Genomic DNA, 26,083 nt, shown 5'->3' on the forward strand with positions numbered 1-26,083 from the left:
GACGTGCTAGTGCACGTTAATCTGTATCGGATGGTATATCGCTTGTTGGTATGCGGGTGTTGGAACGTCTGGCCCTTTAACATGGTGTTGCATGTGATACAACTTCCACATGTGTAGCATCCTGGTTTGGACGTCTTCAGCCAGGTATCCTTTTGGTAGCATTTAACCGGATCGGTCTTCACCAATAAATCCCTCAGGTTCTCTGCCCTGCGATACACCATCCTGGGCGGCTGCATCCTCTGGAATGGGAGAGTCGGATCAGTTCCCAGGATTGGCCAGTTTTCATGAGCCGACCTCCTAAGCATACTGCTAGTTGGAGTATATGTGGTTACAAATTTCAGCTGTTCTGTTTCCAAGCTGGTTTTCTCTTGTAAGGTGTATCCAGTCCACGGGTTCATCCATTACTTGTGGGATATTCTCCTTCCCACCAGGAAGTTGCAAGAGGACACCCACAGCAGAGCTGTCTTTATAGCTCCTCCCCTAACTGCCACCCCCAGTCATTCTCTTGCAACTCTCGACAAGAAAGGAAGTATCAAGAGATATGTGGTGACTTAGTGTAGTTTTACCTTCAATCAAGAGTTTGTTATTTTTAAACGGTACCGGCGTTGTACTGTTTTTCTCTCAGGCAGAAATTAGAAGAAGAATTCTGCCTGGAGATTTGATGATCTTAGCAGTTTGTAACTAAGGTCCATTGCTGTTCTCACACATAACTGATGAATATGGGAAAACTTCAGTTGGGGGAACGGCCTGCAGATTACCTGCTTTGAGGTATGTTCAGTATTTTTATTTCTAGAGAGAAGTTCTAGAAAATGCTGACAGAGCCTGTGTATTTGAGGTAAGCCTGATGCAGTGATTTAACAGCGACTGGGATCATGCTTATATAACAGGGTAATACTCATGTTAATATTCATATTACTTAGTGACAAAACGTTTACATGATTTAATAAATAGGACGTTTTTTCTCTGAGGGAGAAAAGTCTTTATTTGGGGCCTAGTTTCCACATGGCTAGTCAGATACTCCTAGGAGTATTTTCTTAAGGCCCCTCTGACATCCAGTACATGGTGGGAGGGGCCTATTTTAGCGCTCTAAATGCGCAGTTTTAATTCAGACTGAGACATCCAGCTTCCCTAGAAGAGTCCTCTGGCATCTGAGAACCATTTCAAAGGGGTTATTTCTGCACAAAATCATATTTAAGGGCAGGTAGGAGCCTCAGCAGAGCTGTTGCAAGGTGCTCAATTGATTTTTAACGTTTTTTAAAGTTTTTCAATCCGGTTTGGGGCCTAAGGGGTTAATCATCCATTTGCAAGTGGGTGCAATGTTGCTTTAGTCCCTTACACACACTGTAAAAATTTCAAAGACTTTACTGTATTTTTTCACTGTTTTGCAGTTTAAGTGCTAGTTTTTTTTCTCTTAAAGGCACAGTAACGTTTTTGTTTAATTGCTGTTTCACCTTTATTAAAGTGTTTTCCAAGCTTGCTTGTTTCATTACTAGTCTGTTAAACATGTCTGACATAGAGGAAACTCCTTTTTCAATATGTTTGGAAGCCATTGTGGAACCCCCTCTTAGAATGTGTACCAAATGTACTGAAATTTCTATAAACTATAAAGACCATATTATGGTGCTTAAAAATTTATCTCCAGGGGATTCTCTGACTAAAAAGAGGGAGATTATGCCATCTAACTCTCCCCATTTGTCAGAACCTATAACTCCCACTCAAGTGACGCCAAGTACATCTAGCGCGTCTAATTCTTTTACCTTACAGGACATGGCGGCAGTTATGAATGCTACCCTCACAGAGGTATTCTCCAAACTGCCAGGGCTACAAGGAAAGCGAGACAGCTCTGGGGCTAGAATTAATACAGAGCTTTCTGACGCTTTATTGCCTGTGTCCGATATACCCTCACAATGCTCAGAAGCCGAGGCAGGTGAGCTTCTATCTGTGGGTGACATTTCAGACTCAGGGAAGGCGTCACTTCAGTCTGATTCTGAGATGACAGCGTTTAAATTTAAGCTCGAACACCTCCGCTTATTGCTTAGGGAGGTTTTAGCGACTCTGGATGACTGTGACCCCATTGTGGTTCCAGAGAGATTGTGTAAAATGGACAAATACTTTGCAGTACCTGTTTACACCGATGTTTTTCCAGTCCCTAAGAGGTTTTTGGAAATTGTTACTAAGGAATGGGATAGACCAGGTGTGCCGTTCTCTCCCCCTCCTGCTTTTAAAAAGATGTTTCCCATAGATGCCACCATACGGGACTCGTGGCAGACGGTTCCTAAGGTGGAGGGAGCAGTCTCCACCCTAGCTAAGCGTACAACTATCCCCGTCAAGGACAGTTGTGCTTTCCTAGATCCTATGGATAAAAAATTGGAGGGTCTCCTTAAGAAATTTTTTATACATCAAGGTTTTATTCTCCAGCCTCTTGCATGCATTGCCCCAGTTACTGCTTTCAGCGGCTTTTTGGTTTGAGTCTCTTGAGGAGGCTCTACAGGTGGAGACCCCGTTAGACGATATTCTAGACAGGATTAAAGCTCTTAAGTTAGCTAACTCCTTTATTTCTGACGCCATTTTTCATTTAGCCAAGCTAACAGCTAAGAATTCAGGTTTTGCCATTTTGGCGCGTAGGGCGCTATGGCTTAAGTCCTGGTCAGCAGACGTTACTTCAAAGTCTAAGCTTCTTATCATCCCCTTCAAGGGACAGACCCTATTCGGGCCCGGTCTGAAGGAGATAATTTCTGATATTACTGGAGGAAAAGGTCACGCCCTTCCTCAGGATAGGTCCAATAAGTTAAGGACCAAACAGAATAATTTTTGTTCCTTTCAAAACTTCAAGAGTGGCGCAGCTTCAGTTTCCTCTAATGCAAAACAAGAGGGAAATTCGCCCAGTCCAAACCAGTCTGGAGACCTAACCAGGCTTGGAATAAGGGGAAGCAGGCCAAGAAACCTGCGGCTGCCTCTAAGACAGCATGAAGGAGTAGCCCCCGATCTGGGACCGGATCTAGTGGGGGGCAGACTCTCTCTCTTCGCCCAGGCTTGGGCAAGAGACGTCCAGGATCCCTGGGCATTAGAGATTGTTTCCCAGGGATATCTTCTGGACTTCAAAGCTTCATCTCCAAAGGGGAGATTTCATCTCTCACAATTATCTGTAAACCAGATAAAGAGAGAGGCATTCTTACGTTGTGTCCAAGACCTGCTGGTTATGGGAGCGATCCACCCAGTTCCAAGGGAGGAACAGGGGCAGGGCTTCTATTCAAATCTGTTTATAGTTCCCAAAAAAGAGGGAACTTTCAGACCAATCTTGGATCTCAAGATCCTAAAATTTCTCAGGGTCCCATCCTTCAAGATGGAGACTATCCGAACCATCCTCCCTATGATCCAGGAGGGTCAATATATGACTACCATGGACTTAAAGGATGCTTATCCCCACATTCTGATACACAGAGATCATCATCAGTTCCTCAGGTTCGCCTTCTTAGACAGGCATTACCAGTTTGTGGCTCTTCCCTTCGGGTTAGCCATGGCACCTAGAATCTTTACGAAGGTTCTAGGGTCCCTACTGGCGGTTCTAAGGCCACGGGGCATAGCGGTAGCTCCTTACCTAGACATCATTCTGATACAGGCGTCGACTTTTCAAATCGCCAAGTCCCATACAGACATTGTTCTGGCTTTTCTGAGGTATCACGGGTGGAAGGTGAACGAAGAAAAGAGTTCTCTCTCCCCTCTCACAAGAGTTTCCTTCCTAGGAACATGCAGATCTGGTGGACATGTCATCCCTTCCACCATGGACTCTGCCGCTGAGGCAGGACCTTCTACTCCAAGGTCCATTCAAACATCCAAATCTAATTTCTCTGCGGCTGACTGCTTGGAGATTGAACGCTTGATTTTATCAAAACATGGTTTCTCCGAGTCGGTCATTGATACCTTAATTCAGGCTCGAAAGCCTGTCACCAGGAAAATCTATCATAAGATATGGTGTAAATATCTTCATTGGTGTGAATCCAAGGGTTACTCATGGAGTAAAGTCAGGATTCCTAGGATATTATCCTTTCTCCAAGAAGGATTAGAGAAGGGATTGTCAGCTAGTTCCTTAAAGGGACAGATTTTTGCTCTATCTATTCTTCTGCACAAGCTTCTGGCAGATGTTCCAGACGTTCAGGCGTTTTGTCAGGCTTTAGTTAGAATCAAGCCTGTGTTTAAACCTGTTGCTCCGCCATGGAGTTTAAATTTAGTTCTTAAAGTTCTTCAAGGGGTTCCGTTTGAACCTCTGCATTCCATAGATATCAAGCTTTTATCTTGGAAAGTTCTGTTTTTGGTAGGTATCTCTTCGGCTCGAAGAGTTTCAGAGTTATCTGCCTTACAGTGTGATTCCCCTTATCTGATATTCCATACAGATAAGGTAGTGTTGCGTACCAAACCTGGATTTCTTCCTAAGGTGGTATCTAATAAGAATATCAATCAGGAGATTGTAGTTCCGTCACTGTTTCCTAATCCTTCTTCAAAGAAGGAACGTCTATTACACAATCTTGACGTGGTTCGTGCTTTAAAGTTTTATTTACAAGCTACTAAGGATTTTCGTCAAACATCTGCATTGTTTGTTGTCTACTCTGGACAGAGGAGAGGCCAAAAAGCTTCGGCATCTTCTCTTTCTTTTTGGCTGAGAAGTATAATCCGTTTAGCTTATGAGACTGCTGGCCAGCAGCCTCCTGAAAGAATTACAGCTCATTCCACTAGAGCGGTAGCTTCCACATGGGCTTTTAAAAATGAGGCCTCTGTTGAACAGATTTGTAAGGCGGCGACTTGGTCTTCGCTTCATACTTTTTCTAAATTCTACAAATTTGATACTTTTGCTTCCTCGGAGGCTATTTTTGGGAGAAAGGTCTTGCAGGCAGTGGTGCCTTCCATTTAAGTTCCTGCCTTGTCCCTCCCTTCATCCGTGTCCTAAAGCTTTGGTATTGGTATCCCACAAGTAATGGATGAACCCGTGGACTGGATACACCTTACAAGAGAAAAAAAAATTTATGCTTACCTGATCAATTTCTCTCTCTTGTGGTGTATCCAGTCCACGGCCCGCCCTGTCACTTTAAGGCAGGTGTTTTTTATTTTTAAACTACAGTCACCACTGCATCCTATAAGTTTCTCCTTTTTCTTGCTTGTCTTCGGTCGAATGACTGGGGGTGGCAGTTAGGGGAGGAGCTATATAGACAGCTCTGCTGTGGGTGTCCTCTTGAAACTTCCTGTTGGGAAGGAGAATATCCCACAAGTAATGGATGAACCCGTGGACTGGATACACCACAAGAGAGAGAAATTTATCAGGTAAGCATAAATTTTGTTTTTTCGCGTCCCCTCTTATTCGGATCCTGCATTAATTCATCCTTGATCTTACGGACCATCCTTTTGTCATAGCCTCTGGCTACCAATTTGTCTTCCATCACTGTCAATTGACTACCATCTGCATGCAGTTTATTTGTCAGGATATCACCGCAAAAAATATATACCTAGAGGTTTCAGAGTTAAGAACATCCCCACATTAGGCAGACAAAACATGGAGTTCTGTAGGAAGTGGTGCTCAATACTCAATAAATGTTCATATGACCTAATGTTGTTGGTCATAGAGGAAGTCTGTAGACTTGAACAAAAGATAAAAATAGAACTTGAGGCCACTAAAGCACAGAGCTACCATGTTTAAGTCGAGGATAAAACCCAGGAGTGGGTGGGTAAACTTGAAACCATGATTGCTAAATACAGAGGAGAGTTAGTTGCATTTAAAAATAAAAAACTGAATACCGTTGAAAGTGATTATAGGGATAGGCGCCTATATAGATGGCTTTATGGCAAGGAGGACACCTCTAATAAATATAAGTGTAGGAATGTAAGGACCCGTAATAACTTGAGTTTAGTGGACACTAGTGGTGATTCATCAGACAATGATAACAATATTGTAGACACTAATGACAGTGGTGACAAACAAACATCTAGTCAGACACAGTCTTTTTCTGGGGTAGCCACCAGATCAGCGGCGAAGCCGCCACTGGCGGCAAGTTCAAAAGATCAAGACGCACGCACATCAGGCGAGGTAGACGCACGCACATCAGGCGAGGTAGACGCAAACCGCAGGAAACAACACAAAAAGAAGTAAACATTATATATAATTTGAGCAGTCGCACTTTAAGCGATGTGGAGACTTCGGTTTTAAATCGAGGTCTATCATTCATACCTACACCCAGACAAGTTTAATCCTATTGTAGACATCCACAGATTGCAGCGACAGCTCAAATTAAAAGATTACTTTAAAAATGAAACCAGTATGCCTGTAACAAAATTTAAGAAGCCCTCATCTTTTGAACCCACAAACACACATCCCTCTATCAGGAATTTCACACGGATGTTATGTAGTGATATCTCTAACGAAGCCCCCTTTCCTGTTTACCCAAATTTGAATTTTGAAGAGAGAAAGGCTGTTAAAACACTAAGCAATGATAACAGCATTGTTATTCGCCCGGCGAATAAGGGCGGGTCCATAGTCGTGCAAGACTACGTTGACTATAGGCCAGAAGCCTATAGACAGCTCTCTGATTCAAACACCTATGTCAAGCTGCAAGGGAATCCGAGTAACACATTTAAAAAGCACATTGATGAATGCCTTAACAGGGGCTATGAAGCAGGTTTACTATCAGAGCAAGAGATTGAGTATTTGATAAATGATCACCCTAAAACACCAGTACTATACCTGTTGCCAAAAGTGCACAGGACTCTCACTAATCCCCCTGGCAGACCAATAGTGTCTGCCAGGGAGTCCCTATTGTCTAATTTGGCCATCTATCTCCAACCGGTGGTAAAGGGAACTCCAGCATATCTGCAGGATTCACCCAGTTTATTGAATATACTAAGAGGTTATACCATGCTCGAGCAAGGTGATATCCTGGTCACCATGGACGTGGACAGCCTATACACCTCCATTCCCCATGGGTCACTGGGTGGTGTGTTGCGGCTGTCAGGTCCATGGTGACGGGGAATCCACTGTACGAGGGTCCTCCAATTGAATATTTATTCGAGTCTCTCACTCTGTGGTTAGAGAAAAACTTCTTTAAGTTTGAGAATGGTTATTTTTTGCAGGTGTCAGGGACAGCCATGGGCTCAAACATGGCACCCACATATGCCAAACTATATATGGCATGGTATGAACAGACAGCCATGAAACCATTTACTCACCCCCTTATCAATAACTATGTACGCTACACTGATGATGTGTTTCTGGTGTGGGGAGGGAATAAAGATGAGTTGGAGGAGTGGGTGACCTGTTTGAATACCATGGACTGTCCCATACGCTTTAAATTAGAATACAGTGATGAGGCTGTACACTTTTTAGATCTGAACATCTACAAGATGACTGAAGATGGATGCTCCTTTGGAACTTCATTATATACGAAGCCAACCGACCGCAACTCTCTGTTAAAGGCTAGGAGCTTCCACCCCAGCCATCAAAAAGTAGGGATTATCACCTCTCAACTTATGCGGGTTATCCGTAACAATAGTGAGGTACCCACCATGATTGAACAGTTGACAGTGATGGAAGACAAATTGGTAGCCAGAGGCTATGACAAAAGGATGGTCCGTAAGATCAAGGATGAATTAATTCAGGATCCGAATAAGAGGGGACTCGAAAAAAACAGCTTGGAAACAGAACAGCTGAACTTTGTAACCACACATACTCCAACTAGCAGTATGCTTAGGAGGTCGGCGCATGAAAACTGGCCAATCCTGGGAACTGATCCGACTCTCCCATTCCAGAGGATGCAGCCGCCCAGGATGGTGTATCGCAGGGCAGAGAACCTGAGGGATTTATTGGTGAAGACCGATCCGGTTAAATGCTACCAAAAGGATACCTGGCTGAAGACGTCCAAACCAGGATGCTACACATGTGGAAGTTGTATCACATGCAACACCATGTTAAAGGGCCAGACGTTCCAACACCCGCATACCAACAAGCGATATACCATCCGATACAGATTAACGTGCACTAGCACATATGTCATTTATATATTGATCTATCCGTGCTCCTTGGTCTATATTGGCAAAACAATAACGAATTTCCGAGACCGAATGGCGAACCATCGCTGTGCAATACTTGAGGCATTGAGACAAGGGGATTTGGAGCAACCTGTCGCCCGACATTTTGCTGAACACAACCACAGTTTATCTAGCCTTAGATCAATGGTAAATGACCATGTGCCACCACTGAGGAGAGGTGGTGACAGGGATACTAGGCTGTTACAAGTGGAAACATGATGGATTCACATACTTGATACATTGGTTCCTAAAGGACTAAATACTGTCCTTGACTTCGGACCGTTCTATACAAAATAGTGCCACATTGGAATCTACCAGCTACTGTTGTATGCACTGTCACCCGAGACCATTCACATCGATTTTCATCCTAGTGGGTACCCACGGGTTTCTATGCATACTTCAAGAGGCATGGAGGGGAATGTTACCTCCACACATGAGGTTTAGCGTAATCTGTTCTACCAGCTACGTTTATGCCACTAAATATGGATATAAAAAATGTATAGATAATTTTGGCATGATTCTCCATTTCACTGCTGTTGATTCATACCACATAGATTTTAAGTCACACATCACTGAATATGAAAATGTTTTTATTTCTGTTTTGCGCTGCTGTGCCATGATCTAATGCTCTGGATTTACACCACTTTTGACACTGATGCGCTGACACTTGTTTATAATTAGTGTTGTTATTTGCTAGGATCTACGAGCCAGCTCTTATATTAACAAAGGGACATGATTTAGTGGTCCCTGTAATAATTGAGCACAACGCAGTTGGCCAATACTACATCCCACATTAATATCTGAGTGCCACACTATATATAAACATGACTGACATAAGCATTGGGTCTAGTGCTGACATTGATTGTGATCCGCAAATTAATCTCACAAAGATTAGAACAGCATTGTAATTTTATGTGTTTCCATGACAACCGGTCACTATATGATTGGCCAACATTATAACACAGGGACACGTGATGATGGCGGATAATGCTGGAGGTTTATTCCAGTGTCAATATACCTATGCTGACATCCACCTTCATAAGAACAGTGCTGTTGACCGTAGAGTTTTTGAGCCCACTCGTACATGGGTAAGGTGCCACGTTATGCCGGTTCCCATAGTAACCGATCGTAACATAATTAGCTAGGATCACAATATACATCTATATCTGAGTGCCACACTGTAAGAGGCTGAGGCGGATACTTATCTGCTTAATGGTGCTATTGATCATGAATTGTAAGTTAGCCCCACAGTGTCTAAAGCGGCAACATTTTTTGTATTTATGTTGCTATGACAACTGGCCACAGCGTGATTGGTTGATGCTTCAACATGTGAACACGCAGCGTGATGACATCATTACGTCACCACGTGAGCAGTGAATCGGACACAGGAGGGCAAATAGGTTTGTTTGTTGGTATATAAGGGAGTGTATTTGTTGGGTACGGTAGGTGAGTTTTGGGATACTAAGGATATTTTGTATTGCTGACATTTGACAAAGGTGTTTTGTAAACACCGAAACGTTTTGTCTTTTTAATTTTTGCATATTTATTAAAAGTTACATTTTATGTGAACAGTGAGTGCCTTTTTGCTGGACTTATATATACACACACACATATATATATATATATATATATATATATATATATTATACATATATATATATTATATATTAATATATACATACATACATATATATATATATATATATATATATATATATATATATATATATACATACACACACACACACACACACACACACATTATATATAAATTTCTTTCTTTCTTGACACGATGAGTCCACAGATCATCTAATTACTATTGGGAATATCACTCCTGCCGAGGAGGCGGCAAAGAGCACCATAGCAAAGCTGTTAAATATGACCTCCCTTCCTTCCCACCCCAGTCATTCGACCGAAGTAAAAGGAAAGAAAGGAAGCAACAAGGTGCAGAGGTTCCCGAGGTTTATAATACAACAAAAACCTGTCTAAATAACAGGCCGGGCCGTGGACTCATCGTGTCAAGAAAGAAAGAAATTTATCAGGTAAGCATAAATTTTGTTTTCTTTCTAATGGCACGATGAGTCCACGGATCATCTAAATTACTATTGGGAATCAATACCCAAGCTAGAGGACACAGATGATACGGGAGGGACAAGACAGGGAACCTAAACCGAAGGCACCACTGCTTGAAGAACCTTTTCCCAAAAGAAGCCTCAGCCGAGGCAAAAGTGTCAAATTTATAGAATTTTAGAAAAAATGTGGAGAGGACCAAGTTGCAGCCTTGCAAATCTGTTCTGAGACTCTACGAGCAGACGACATAACAATTAAACAAAACCTTCTAAGATAACATTTTAATATCTAAGGAATACATAGGTTCAGACAGAGCCTGTTAAAGAACTCTAAGAACAAAGTTAAGACTCCAAGGAGGAATAACAGGTCCAAACACAGGCCTGACTCTGACCAGGGCCTGACCGAACGATTGCACGTCTGGAACATCCGCCAGACTTTATGTAACAAAATAAACAAGGCAGATATCTGACCTTTCAAGGAACTGGCCGATAAACCCGTCTCCAAACCTTTTTGGAGAAAGGCTAGAAGTCTAGGAATCCAAACTCTACTCCAAGAGTAGCCTCTGTATACACATCAGATATTTACGCCATATCTTGAAGTAAATCTGAATCATGGTCTCAATGACCGATCCAGAAAATCCCCGCTTAGATAAGATTAAGCGTTCAATCTCCAAGCAGTCAGTTTCAGAGAAACGAGATTTGGATGAAGGGCCCTTGAAGAAAAAGGTCTTTCCTCGGTGGAAATCTCCAAGGTGGGAGAGATTAAATCTCCACTAAGTCTGCATACCAAATCCTGAGAGGCCATGCCGGTGCAATGAGGATCACCGGCACCTTCTCCTGTTTGATTCGAGTAATGAACCGAGGAAGGAGAGCGAACGGAAAAAATAGATATGCTAGACTGAAATTCCAAGGGACTGCTAGAGCATCTATCAGTACAGTCTGAGGATCCCTTGACCTCGACTCGTACCTCGGGAGCTTAGCATTCTGACGAGACGCCATGAGGTCCAGTTCCGGCTGTCCCCATTTGAGAATCAAGCTGGAAAACACATCCGGATGGAGTTCCCACTCCCCGGGTGAAAAATCTGTCTGCTCAGAAAATCTGCCTCCCAATTGTCCTCCTGGAATGTGGATAGCAGATAGACAGCAGTTGTGGGTCTCTGCCCACTAAATAATCTTGGCTACCTCTGTCATGGCTAAGGAACTCCGAGTTCCCCCCTGATGATGGATGTAAGCCACTGAAGTTATGTTATCCAACTGGAACCTGACAAACCGGGCTGAAGCTAACTGAGGCCAGACCAGAAGAGCATTGAAGATTGCTCTCGTTTCCAGAATGTTTATGGGTAGAACGGACTCCTGCCGAGTCCTAGTCCCCTGAGCCTCTAGAGTCCCAGACTGCTCCCCAACAGGCTGGCACCCATTGTCACTATCACCCAGTTGGGTCTGCGGAAGCAGGTTCCCTGAGAGAGATGGTCCTGAGACAACCACCAAAGAAGAGAATCCCTTGTCTCCTGATCCAAATGTAATTGCGGAGACAGGTCCGAATAATTTTCTAGTCTGCTTTTTACAGCTATACTTCATCACTTTCAAGTGTTTAAACATTTGGGTATTATGTAATTGCGGAGACAGGTCCGTATAATCTCCGTTCCACTGCTTGAGCATGTATAACTGCAGAGGTCTGAGGTGGAAACAGGCAAACGGAATGTCCATGACAGCTACCATCGGACCGATTACCTCCATACATTGAGCCACTGATGGCCGGGGAGAGGACTGAAGCGCCAGACAAGAGTCGAAGACCCTTACTCTTCTGACTTCTGTCAGAAACATTTTCATAGATAGGAAATCTATTATGGTTCTCAAGAACACTACCCTTGTAGTCGGAATTAAGGAACTCTTTCCCAGATTAACCTTCCATCAGTGAGAGCGCAGGAAGGATAACCACATCTCTGTGTGGGAGTTCGCTTATTGAAATGATGGCGCATGAACCAGGATGTCATCCAGATAAGGAGCCACTGCAATGCCCCGCAACCGGAGCACCGCCAATAGGGATCCCAGGACTTTTGAAAAAATTCTGGGAACTGTGGCAAGGCCAAATGGAAGAGTCACAAACTGGAAGTGTTTGTCTAAAAAGGCGAACCTCAGAAACCTTTGATGATCCCTGTGGATGGGAACATGCAGGTACACATCCTTTAAATCTACTGTTGCTTTATTTTACAAAAATATTGACAAATAAAAAGCGTCTCTACACCTCAGCAATAGCTTTGCTGAGGTGTCTACCTTGCAGGAAAACGATATAAATATTTCTTAAAACTGGACTCCAGACTGGAGCTGTTTAAGTAATAACAGTCTAGCAAATAACCTTTAATTTTGACAAAAACGTTAAATGCAGATATCTCTCCTCCATATACAGGAAGCGAGAGAATAACAAGTGCGCAATTTAGATAACGTTTACCGCCACACAAGCCCTGCCCATTGTGAGCGTGTCAAAAATAACGTCTCAGCAGACATGTTTAATGAAAAAAAAAAAAAAAAACTATAACACTAAATTAAGCCAAGTACTCCTCAAGTCCCCAGTGCCTGCAATACTGCCATATATAATCACCTTACAACACTAGGAGTAATGTATCAAAAGTCCTGGGATCCCTATTGGCGGTACTCCGGTTGCGGGGCTTTGCAGTGGCTCCTTATCTGGATGACATCCTGGTTCATGCGCCATCACTTCAATAAGCGAACCCCCACACAGAGATGTGGTTATCCTTCCTGCGCTCTCACTGATGGAAGGTTAATCTGGGAAAGAGTTCCTTAATTCCGACTACAAGAGTAGTGTTCTTGAGAACCATAATAGATTTCCTATCGATGAAAATGTTTCTGACAGAAGTCAGAAGAGCAAGGGTCTTCGACTCTTGTCTGGCGCTTCAGTCCTCTCCCCGGCCATCAGTGGCTCAATGTATGGAGGTAATCGGTCCGATGGTAGCTGTCATGGACATTCCGTTTGCCTGTTTCCACCTCAGACATCTGCAGTTATACATGCTCAAGCAGTGGAACGGAGATTATACGGGCCTGTCTCCGCAATTACATAATACCCAAATGTTTAAACACTTGAAAGTGATGAAGTATAGCTGTAAAAAGCAGACTAGAAAATATCACCTGAACATCTCTATGTAAAAAAGAAAGATATTTTACCTCAAAAGTTCCTCAGTAGCCACATCCCATTGTAAAGGATTTCTTAGCAGCATATCAGTATGTCTGTCCCGGGACAGCCGAAGGGATGAGCCTTGTGCACTTCCCTATTCAGTGTAAGGAAGTTTACAATGAAATCTCATGAGAGTTAAGTCAAATCTCATGAGATCACAGTAAAAGAGTTCATGACCTCAGCACTGCTGATGCCGATTGGCTGCTGTTCATTTCTTCTTCTTTTTTTTACCTGCAGCTGGGTATAACACTTTACACAGAACTTACTCTGCTGAGCTGAGGAAATTGTGAGGTAAAATATCTTCCTTTTTTACATAGAGATGCTCAGGTGATATTTTCCTGTCAGCTTTGTACAGTTATACTGCATTAGTTTCAAGTGATTTAGCATATGAGTATTATGTCCCTTTAAGCATCCCTGTCAGGGAAATAGTAAAGTGCCATGTTTTTTCCTTAAAGCAGCTTAAGAAAATAAATTAGCACTTACCACAATAAATCTGCCTGGCAGCAAGGCAGCTCACTAGGTTTGAGAGGTCCTTTCCCTCACATTGACCTGTGGAAAATAATAATAAGGGCAGCAACTTTTATTTAAATATGAGGGAGGCGCAGTGAGAATTATGTCCCACAAGTTCCCTTTGCTTAAAAGCCACCAATGCTCTACTGAAGAGACTGAAATGGACTACAGCTACACCCTGGAGTAAAAACAGCACATACTAGTACTGCAAATAAAATCTTGATAGACGAATATTTTCAGACACCTAACTTTACCACTTCCTTACACTAACGTAGGCAAAGAGAATGACTGGGGTGGGAAGGAAGGGAGGTGATATTTAACAGCTTTGCTGTGGTGCTCTTTGCCGCCTCCTGCTGGGCAGGAGTGATATTCCCAATATGTGTCATTAGAAAGAAATATATACAGGTAGCCCTCAGTTTACGCCGGGGTTAGGTTCCAGAAGGAATGGTTGTAAATCGAAACCGTTGTAAATTGAAACACAGTTTATAATGTAAGTCAATGGGAAGTGAGGGAGTTAGGTTCCAGGCCCCTCTCAAAATTGGCAAAAGTAACACAAGCGGACAGCTCCACCTACTGGCTATTTTAATAAATCCACTGGTTCTCAATGCTTTTCAATAGCAGTCACATGACTGGAAAAAAAGGTTGTTGTTCTGAAACGGTGTAAAATTGAACCGTTGTAAAACGAGGGCCACCTGTGTGTGTGTGTGTATATGTGTGTATATATATATATATATATATATATATATATACACACATACATACAAACACACACACACACAGTTGTGCTCATAAGTTTACATACCCTGGCAGAATTTATGATTACTTGGCCATTTTTCAGAGAATATGAATGATAACACAAAAACTTTTCTTTCACTCATGGTTAGTGTTTGGCTGTAGCCATTTATTATCAAACGACTGTTTACTCTTTTTAAATCATAATGTCAACAGAAACTACCCAAATGACCCTGATCAAAAGTACATACCCTGGTGATTTTAGCCTGATAACCTGCACACAAGTTGACACAAAAGGGTTTGAATGGCTATTAAAAGGTAACCATCCTCACCTTTGATCTGTTTTCTTGTAATTAGTGTGTGTGTATAAAAGGTCAATGAGTTTCTGGACTCCTGACAGACCCTTGCATCTTTCATCCAGTGCTGCACTGATGTTTCTAGATTCTGAGTCATGGGGACAGCAAAAGAATTGTCAAAGGATCTGCGAGAAAAGGTAGTTGAATGGTATAAAACAGGAAAGGGATATTAAAAGATATCCAAGGAATTGAGAATGCCAATCAGCAGTGTTCAAACACTAATCAAGAAGTGGAAAATGAGGAGTTCTGTTGAAACCAAACCACGGTCAGGTAGACCAACTAAAATTTCAGCAACAACTGCCAGGAAAATTGTTTGGGATGCAAAGACAAACCCACAAATAACTTCAGGTGAAATACAGGACATGTGGTGTGGCTGTTGCAAGATGCACAATAAGGAGGCACTTGAAGAAAGATGGGCTGCATGGTCGAATCGCCAGAAGAAAGCCATTACTACACAAATGCCACAAAGTATCCCACTTACAATACGCCAAACAGCACAGAGAGAAGCCTCAAACCTTCTGGCACAAAGTCATTTGGAGTGATAAAACCAAAATTTAGCTTTTTGGCCACAAACATAAACGCTACATTTGGAGAGGAGTCAACAAGGCTTATGATGAAAGGTACACCATTCCTTCTGTGAAACACGGAGGTGGATTGCTGATGTTTTGGGGATGAGTGAAATACAAAGGCACAGGAAATTTGTTCAGAAGTGATGGCAAGATGAATGCAGTATGTTATCAAAAAATACTGGAGGAAAATTTGCATTCATCAGCCCGGAAGCTGCGCATGGGACGTACTTAGACATTCCAACATGATTAAAGTGAAGGTTCTGGAGTGGCCATCTCAGTCTCCTGACCTCAATATCATTGAGCCACTCTGGGGAGATCTCAAAACGTGCAGTTCATGCAAGACAGCCCAAGAATTTACAGGAACTTGAGGCTTTATGCCAGGAAGAATGGGCAGCTTTACCATATGAGAAGATAAAGAGCCTCATCCACAAATATCACAAAAGACTTCAAGCTGTCATTGATGTTAAAGGGGGCAATACACAGTATTAAGAACTGGGGTTTGTAAACTTTTGATCAGGGTCATTTGGGTAGTTTCTGTTGTCATTATGAATTAAAAAGAGTAAACACAGTTGATTGATAATAAATGGCTTCAGCCAAACACTAACCATGAGTGAAAAAAAAACAAAGTGTTGCAGTATGCAGTGATACCTTTTTTATTGGACTAACATAATATTTCAAATGTTGTATGTGATGTGTATCTATATCAGATTGATCAGTATTGCTTCAGACCTGAGGAAGAGAGGAAAACTCTCAAAAGCTTGTCATTGAAATATTATGTTAGTCCAATAAAAAAGGTATCACTGCATACTGCAATACTTGACAATATGGCAGTAAACTGGAGATCACAAATCCAAGAGCCATTTCACAAGGCCCAATAGTGCCCTATTACTATACAGCAATAGTTCCCCAGAAAATACAAAATAAATTAATTTAAAAAAAAAAAGGGAATTCATTTTTGAAGACAAAAACTAAAATAATTAAAGGGATAGTAAACCCCAAAATGTTCTTACATGATTCAGACAGAACATACAATTTTAAACACCTTTCCAATTTAATTCTATTAATTTTTCTTCATTCTCTTGTTATCCACTGCTGAAGGGACAGCATTGCACTACTGCAGGCACCAATTAGCAGCAGCTCCCATTAGAGTAGGATATGTGCGTATTCTTTTTTTTAACAAGGGATACTAAGAGAACAAAGCACATTTGAAAATAGAAATGAATTTAAAAGTGTCTAAAAATGACCGGCTCTATCTGAATCATGCAAGTTTAATTTTGTCTTTCCTATCCCTTTAAATACCCTTTTATTTTCTAAAACCCAGTGTAACGTTTGCAATCATTTTACAGCTGTTGTCAAAAGATGCTCCTAGTTAAACAACTAGCAAGAACTGATACTAATCAATCACCAACTAGATATATAAAGAACCTTACCGTGGAGATTCAATACCGCTGTCCCCCGTAGTACTGCGACTTTCATTCCTTTCACAGTGTTTGACTTCCATTGAGTTACTCTTTGAGTTAAACAGTTTCAGATGGTGTTCAAAGTTTTGATGCAACTTCCCTAACTGAACTTCTGAATCTGTATCAGGTTTCTCCTTGTGTTTTTTTACAGAAATCTGTGAAGTGTCAGGCACCGAGTTTCCATCACTTGAGTTACAATAATCAAATATGCTGCCATCAACCGCCTCGGAGGCCGGAAAACTTTCACCAGCGTTAGGGTCCACATGAGAATGAGCCGAGTGCTGGTGGGCAAATTCCTTCAGATCTTGGTTTGGCTTAGAGGAGCCTTGAGACCCTTTAATAGAAAGAACTGAGTGAGTGTAACTTTTGTTCTGATGATTGATGCAAGTCAGCTGAGAAGTCAGAGCCACATCAGTGCTCCATTTCACTGGAGACAAGTCAGATGTGCAGCAGTTTTCGGCTTTCAAATTCAACCAAGTAAGTTGTTCCAGGCTGTTTTTTTTAGTTTGAATTTGAAGACCTGTACAGATATTAACATTTTCTTCTATGTCATCTTCGAGGTACAGTGAGCTACAAACATCGTCATCGTCTGCTGCTTTCTGATACAAGGCTTGATCCTCATCCGTAAATCCTTCATTCTCAGAGTTGCTAAATGTATTATATCTCAGCAGATCCCTAACTGAATAGTTGTTATGGGAAACCAGTTCTGATTTTTCATTTTGGGGTCTAGTAACATGCATCAGGGAGCTTCCAGTGTTGCACATATTTATCTGTACAGACTGTAATGAACTTGGAGTTTGCCGTATTTGGTTTGAATAAATCCACTTTGGAACACAGTCGAGTTGGTTCACATCAAGTGCACTTCCTGAATGTACAGAGGTCTTCTTTGAAAGATCACACAAAACAGCATTCCTTTTATCCATATGGGCATAGTGGGCAGAGCTGTCTTTGTCTTGCATGAATTTTTCATCTATGCGCAGTGTGCTGCATTGTGGGTAGCTGGACGGGTATTCCCTCAAGTTATCTGTGCCAGATGCGAGTGCTGATAATGGTTCATTACACCTGTTGTCATTCCCCTCATCACTTGCACATCTGGCAGAAGAGCTGACTGCTTTTGCTCCTGAGCATTCTGCAAGCCCTGACATATGTTTTCTGTCTTTCGGACTAGAGGATCTCTTCATGTCACCAGCCTTCACAGCTCTGTAAGTGTTCTCTCTGTGTGCAATACCTTCAAAAGGATTGTGTATTTGCCGTTTGTAAATCACATCTGGCTGAGCAACTTTGTACTTGATCAGATCATCAGTAACATTGGTCTGCTGGGAAGTCAACACCAGCGCTTGTCCCTTTGCACCAACATCTAACCGCTGTAGACATTTGTCTCTCTTGCTTTTCTCTTTGACAGCCTTGTGATGTTTGGAACCTTTGATGTTCTTTCTGGTGCTACTGCGGACTGTATGCCTTGGTTTGCTTTTCACAATATCTGTTGAGGTTCCTTTACTGAAATACTTTTTCTGGGCCTCTGCTTTTTGCATCAAATCTGTGTGTTTCATCAAGTTATCCACAGTAAGCACAGGATTGATGCGTTTGATTATTTCATGTTCAATGTCCCGTGGGATATTATCTAAATTATCTTCATCCCTAACTGGCCATTCCTCCGGGGGAAACTGTGCAGAAAAGTTTGACAAATCTTTTCTAGACTTTTCTTTCCTGGACGTATTACGCCAGAACAGACTGATCCCAAATTTCTTCTGGCACTTGTCTTTTATGCATTTGTACTGGTCTACTGCAGTGGAGGTTGCTTGATGTTGCACAGATGGTTTGGAATCTCTGACACCTCTTGACAACTTTATCCCTCTGCTCTCATTGATGGACTGTTGCCCTAGAATCGTTTGTGGCGAATGTTCAGAAAAACAGCTGCAGGATTTGCAGTGAGACCCCGAAAGGAGAAGATCCTGTTTTGTGAGGTCTGCACAGCTCTCTATGCTGACCAGGTACGTGATAGAAGCCGGAGGGACATCAGCGGTACTGCCTGGAGCAGCATCTCTTGTAATAAAGTAGGTCTGGGGAGTTACTATAAAGTAGCCCTCACCAGTGTGGTAAACCTTCCTCTCTCTAATGAGCGTCCCAAGAGCATTATAGAGAATGTCCTGTGATGGAGCAGCAAGACCTATGAAAAAGAGAAAAAGGTTGTTTGAAAACGAAACAAAATGACAAATATTTGTAACACGAATAATGAGGCTGCATTACTAGGTACAGATCTCAAACCAAAGAAACCATTTGTAGAGAGCATAATACAGAAATAAACAGGAAGCTACTGGAGCAATAAACCTCACAACCTCATGAAACCCTTTGTAGAGAGCAGCCCCAATAAGACAGAAATAAACAGGAAGCTACTGGAGCAATAAACCTCACAACCTCATGAAACCCTTTGTAGAGAGCATAAGATAGAAATAAACAGGAAGCTACTGGAGCAATAAACCTCACAACCTCATGAAACCCTTTGTAGAGAGCATAAGACGGAAATAAACAGGAAGCTACTGGAGCAATAAAACCTCACAACCTCATGAAACCCTTTGTAAAGAGCAGCCCCATAAGATAGAAATAAGCAGGAAGCTACTGGAGCAATAAACCTCACAACCTCATGAAACCCTTTGTAGAGAGCATAAGACAGAAATAAACAGGAAGCTACTGGAGCAATAAACCTCACAACCTCATGAAACCCTTTGTAGAGAGCATAACACAGAAATAAACAGGAAGCTACTGGAGCAATAAAACCTCACAACCTCATGAAACCCTTTGTAAAGAGCAGCCCCATAAGATAGAAATAAGCAGGAAGCTACTGGAGCAATAAACCTCACAACCTCATGAAACCCTTTGTAGAGAGCAGCCCCATAAGACAGAAATAAACAGGAAGCTACTGGAGCAATAAACCTCACGACCTCATGAAACCCTTTGTAGAGAGCAGCCCCATAAGATAGAAATAAACAGGAAGCCACTGGAGCAATAAACCTCACGACCTCATGAAACCCTTTGTAGAGAGCAGCTTCATAAGACAGAAATAAGCAGGAAGCTACTGGAGCAATAAACCTCACAACCTCATGAAACCCTTTGTAGAGAGCAGCCCCATAAGACAGAAATAAACAGGAAGCTACTGGAGCAATAAACCTCACAACCTCATGAAACCCTTTGTAGAGAGCATAAGACAGAAATAAACAGGAAGCTACTGGATCAATAAAACCTCACAACCTCATGAAACCCTTTGTAGAGAGCAGCCCCATAAGACAGAAATAAACAGGAAGCTACTCGAGCAATAAACCTCACAACCTCATGAAACCCTTTGTAGAGAGCAGCCCCATAAGACAGAAATAAGCAGGAAGCTACTGGAGCAATAAACCTCACAACCTCATGAAACCCTTTGTAGAGAGCAGCCCCATAAGACAGAAATAAACAGGAAGCTACAGGAGCAATAAACCTCACAACCTCATGAAACCCTTTGTAGATAGCATAAGACATAAATAAACAGGAAGCTACTGGAGCAATAAACCTCACAACCTCATGAAACCCTTTGTAGAGAGCATAAGACAGAAATAAACCGGAAGCTACTGGAGCAATAAATCTCACAACCTCATGAAACCCTTTGTAGAGAGCAGCCCCATAAGACAGAAATAAGCAGGAAGCTACTGGAGCAATAAACCTCACAACCTCATGAAACCCTTTGTAGAGAGCATGAGACAGAAATAAACAGGAGGCTACTGGAGCAATAAACCTCACAACCTCATGAAACCCTTTGTAGAGAGCAGCCCCATAAGACAGAAATAAGCAGGAAGCTACTGGAGAAATGAACCTCACAACCTCATGAAACCCTTTGTAGAGAGCAGCCCCATAAGACAGAAATAAGCAGGAAGCTACCGGAGCAATAAACCTCACGACCTCATGAAACCCTTTGTAGAGAGCAGCCCCATAAGACAGAAATAAACAGGAAGCTACTGGAGCAATAAACCTCACAACCTTATGAAACCCTTTGTAGAGAGCATAAGACAGAAAAAAACAGGAAGCTACTGGAGCAATAAACCTCACAACCTCATGAAACCCTTTGTAGAGAGCAGCCCCATAAGACAGAAATAAACAGGAAGCTACTGGAGCAATAAACATCACAACCTCATGAAACCCTTTGTAGAGAGCAGCCTCATAAGACAGAAATAAGCAGGAAGCTACTGGAGCAATAAACCTCACAACCTCATGAAACCCTTTGTAGAGAGCAGCCCCATAAGACAGAAATAAACAGGAAGCTACTAGAGCAATAAACCTCACAACCTCATGAAACCATTTGTAGAGAGCATAAGACAGAAATAAACAGGAAGCTACTGGAGCAATAAACCTTACAACCTCATGAAACCCTTTGTAGAGAGCATAAGACAGAAATAAACAGGAAGCTACTGGAGCAATAAACCTCACAACCTCATGAAACCCTTTGTAGAGAGCATAAGACAGAAATAAACAGGAAGCTACTGGAGCAATAAAACCTCACAACCTCATGAAACCCTTTGTAAAGAGCAGCCCCATAAGATAGAAATAAGCAGGAAGCTACTGGAGCAATAAACCTCACAACCTCATGAAACCCTTTGTAGAGAGCAGCCCCATAAGACAGAAATAAACAGGAAGCTACTGGAGCAATAAACCTCACAACCTCATGAAACCCTTTGTAGAGAGCAGCCCCATAAGATAGAAATAAACAGGAAGCCACTGGAGCAATAAACCTCACAACCTCATGAAACCCTTTGTAGAGAGCAGCCTCATAAGACAGAAATAAGCAGGAAGCTACTGGAGCAATAAACCTCACGACCTCATGAAACCCTTTGTAGAGAGCAGCCCCATAAGACAGAAATAAACAGGAAGCTACTGGAGCAATAAACCTCACAACCTCATGAAACCCTTTGTAGAGAGCATAAGACAGAAATAAACAGGAAGCTACTGGATCAATAAAACCTCACAACCTCATGAAACCCTTTGTAGAGAGCAGCCCCATAATATAGAAATAAACAGGAAGCCATTGGAGCAATAAACCTCACAACCTCATGAAACCCTTTGTAGAGAGCAGCCCCATAAGACAGAAATAAGCAGGAAGCTACTGGAGCAATAAACCTCACAACCTCATGAAACCCTTTGTAGAGAGCAGCCCCATAAGACAGAAATAAACAGGAAGCTACAGGAGCAATAAACCGCACAACCTCATGAAACCCTTTGTAGATAGCATAAGACATAAATAAACAGGAAGCTACTGGAGCAATAAACCTCACAACCTCATGAAACCCTTTGTAGAGAGCATCAGACAGAAATAAACCGGAAGCTACTGGAGCAATAAATCTCACAACCTCATGAAACCCTTTGTAGAGAGCAGCCCCATAAGACAGAAATAAGCAGGAAGCTACTGGAGCAATAAACCTCACAACCTCATGAAACCCTTTGTAGAGAGCATGAGACAGAAATAAACAGGAGGCTACTGGAGCAATAAACCTCACAACCTCATGAAACCCTTTGTAGAGAGCAGCCCCATAAGACAGAAATAAGCAGGAAGCTACTGGAGAAATGAACCTCACAACCTCATGAAGCCCTTTGCAGAGAGCAGCCCCATAAGACAGAAATAAGCAGGAAGCTACCGGAGCAATAAACCTCACGACCTCATGAAACCCTTTGTAGAGAGCAGCCCCATAAGACAGAAATAAACAGGAAGCTACTGGAGCAATAAACCTCACAACCTTATGAAACCCTTTGTAGAGAGCATAAGACAGAAAAAAACAGGAAGCTACTGGAGCAATAAACCTCACAACCTCATGAAACCCTTTGTAGAGAGCAGCCCCATAAGACAGAAATAAACAGGAAGCTACTGGAGCAATAAACATCACAACCTCATGAAACCCATTGTAGAGAGCAGCCTCATAAGACAGAAATAAGCAGGAAGCTACTGGAGCAATAAACCTCACAACCTCATGAAACCCTTTGTAGAGAGCAGCCCCATAAGACAGAAATAAACAGGAAGCTACTAGAGCAATAAACCTCACAACCTCATGAAACCCTTTGTAGAGAGCATAAGACAGAAATAAACAGGAAGCTACTGGAGCAATAAACCTCACAACCTCATGAAACCCTTTGTAGAGAGCATACGACAGAAATAAACAGGAAGCTACTGGAGCAATAAAACCTCACAACCTCATGAAACCCTTTGTAAAGAGCAGCCCCATAAGATAGAAATAAGCAGGAAGCTACTGGAGCAATAAACCTCACAACCTCATGAAACCCTTTGTAGAGAGCAGCCCCATAAGACAGAAATAAACAGGAAGCTACTGGAGCAATAAACCTCACAACCTCATGAAACCCTTTGTAGAGAGCAGCCCCATAAGATAGAAATAAACAGGAAGCCACTGGAGCAATAAACCTCACAACCTCATGAAACCCTTTGTAGAGAGCAGCCTCATAAGACAGAAATAAGCAGGAAGCTACTGGAGCAATAAACCTCACGACCTCATGAAACCCTTTGTAGAGAGCAGCCCCATAAGACAGAAATAAACAGGAAGCTACTGGAGCAATAAACCTCACAACCTCATGAAACCCTTTGTAGAGAGCATAAGACAGAAATAAACAGGAAGCTACTGGATCAATAAAACCTCACAACCTCATGAAACCCTTTGTAGAGAGCAGCCCCATAATATAGAAATAAACAGGAAGCCATTGGAGCAATAAACCTCACAACCTCATGAAACCCTTTGTAGAGAGCAGCCCCATAAGACAGAAATAAGCAGGAAGCTACTGGAGCAATAAACCTCACAACCTCATGAAACCCTTTGTAGAGAGCAGCCCCATAAGACAGAAATAAACAGGAAGCTACAGGAGCAATAAACCGCACAACCTCATGAAACCCTTTGTAGATAGCATAAGACATAAATAAACAGGAAGCTACTGGAGCAATAAACCTCACAACCTCATGAAACCCTTTGTAGAGAGCATCAGACAGAAATAAACCGGAAGCTACTGGAGCAATAAATCTCACAACCTCATGAAACCCTTTGTAGAGAGCAGCCCCATAAGACAGAAATAAGCAGGAAGCTACTGGAGCAATAAACCTCACAACCTCATGAAACCCTTTGTAGAGAGCATGAGACAGAAATAAACAGGAGGCTACTGGAGCAATAAACCTCACAACCTCATGAAACCCTTTGTAGAGAGCAGCCCCATAAAACAGAAATAAGCAGGAAGCTACTGGAGAAATGAACCTCACAACCTCATGAAGCCCTTTGTAGAGAGCAGCCCCATAAGACAGAAATAAGCAGGAAGCTACCGGAGCAATAAACCTCACGACCTCATGAAACCCTTTGTAGAGAGCAGCCCCATAAGACAGAAATAAACAGGAAGCTACTGGAGCAATAAACCTCACAACCTTATGAAACCCTTTGTAGAGAGCATAAGACAGAAAAAAACAGGAAGCTACTGGAGCAATAAACCTCACAACCTCATGAAACCCTTTGTAGAGAGCAGCCCCATAAGACAGAAATAAACAGGAAGCTACTGGAGCAATAAACATCACAACCTCATGAAACCCATTGTAGAGAGCAGCCTCATAAGACAGAAATAAGCAGGAAGCTACTGGAGCAATAAACCTCACAACCTCATGAAACCCTTTGTAGAGAGCAGCCCCATAAGACAGAAATAAACAGGAAGCTACTAGAGCAATAAACCTCACAACCTCATGAAACCCTTTGTAGAGAGCATAAGACAGAAATAAACAGGAAGCTACTGGAGCAATAAACCTCACAACCTCATGAAACCCTTTGTAGAGAGCATACGACAGAAATAAACAGGAAGCTACTGGAGCAATAAAACCTCACAACCTCATGAAACCCTTTGTAAAGAGCAGCCCCATAAGATAGAAATAAGCAGGAAGCTACTGGAGCAAGAAACCTCACAACCTCATGAAACCCTTTGTAGAGAGCAGCCCCATAAGACAGAAATAAACAGGAAGCTACTGGAGCAATAAACCTCACGACCTCATGAAACCCTTTGTAGAGAGCAGCCCCATAAGATAGAAATAAACAGGAAGCCACTGGAGCAATAAACCTCACAACCTCATGAAACCCTTTGTAGAGAGCAGCCTCATAAGACAGAAATAAGCAGGAAGCTACTGGAGCAATAAACCTCACGACCTCATGAAACCCTTTGTAGAGAGCAGCCCCATAAGACAGAAATAAACAGGAAGCTACTGGAGCAATAAACCTCACAACCTCATGAAACACTTTGTAGAGAGCATAAGACAGAAATAAACAGGAAGCTACTGGATCAATAAAACCTCACAACCTCATGAAACCCTTTGTAGAGAGCAGCCCCATAATATAGAAATAAACAGGAAGCCATTGGAGCAATAAACCTCACAACCTCATGAAACCCTTTGTAGAGAGCAGCCCCATAAGACAGAAATAAGCAGGAAGCTACTGGAGCAATAAACCTCACAACCTCATGAAACCCTTTGTAGAGAGCAGCCCCATAAGACAGAAATAAACAGGAAGCTACAGGAGCAATAAACCTCACAACCTCATGAAACCCTTTGTAGATAGCATAAGACATAAATAAACAGGAAGCTACTGGAGCAATAAACCTCACAACCTCATGAAACCCTTTGTAGAGAGCATAAGACAGAAATAAACCGGAAGCTACTGGAGCAATAAATCTCACAACCTCATGAAACCCTTTGTAGAGAGCAGCCCCATAAGACAGAAATAAGCAGGAAGCTACTGGAGCAATAAACCTCACAACCTCATGAAACCCTTTGTAGAGAGCATGAGACAGAAATAAACAGGAGGCTACTGGAGCAATAAACCTCACAACCTCATGAAACCCTTTGTAGAGAGCAGCCCCATAAGACAGAAATAAGCAGGAAGCTACTGGAGAAATGAACCTCACAACCTCATGAAACCCTTTGTAGAGAGCAGCCCCATAAGACAGAAATAAGCAGGAAGCTACCGGAGCAATAAACCTCACGACCTCATGAAACCCTTTGTAGAGAGCAGCCCCATAAGACAGAAATAAACAGGAAGCTACTGGAGCAATAAACCTCACAACCTCATGAAACCCTTTGTAGAGA

General features: G+C 42.3%; 1 protein-coding gene across 1 annotated transcript in view; it reads right to left on the reverse strand.

Annotated features, from left to right (window-relative positions):
- STOX1 (storkhead box 1) overlaps nt 1-26,083 on the reverse strand; it is a 160,462-nt gene that overhangs the window by 9,561 nt on the left and 124,818 nt on the right. Inside the window, exon 3 of the mRNA XM_053691859.1 lies at nt 16,924-19,120. Coding sequence (XP_053547834.1) covers nt 16,924-19,120 — 2,197 coding nt within the window. The remainder of the gene's footprint in view (nt 1-16,923; nt 19,121-26,083) is intronic.

The sequence above is a fragment of the Bombina bombina genome, chromosome 9 (assembly GCF_027579735.1).
Source record: "Bombina bombina isolate aBomBom1 chromosome 9, aBomBom1.pri, whole genome shotgun sequence".
Lineage (NCBI taxonomy): Eukaryota > Metazoa > Chordata > Amphibia > Anura > Bombinatoridae > Bombina > Bombina bombina.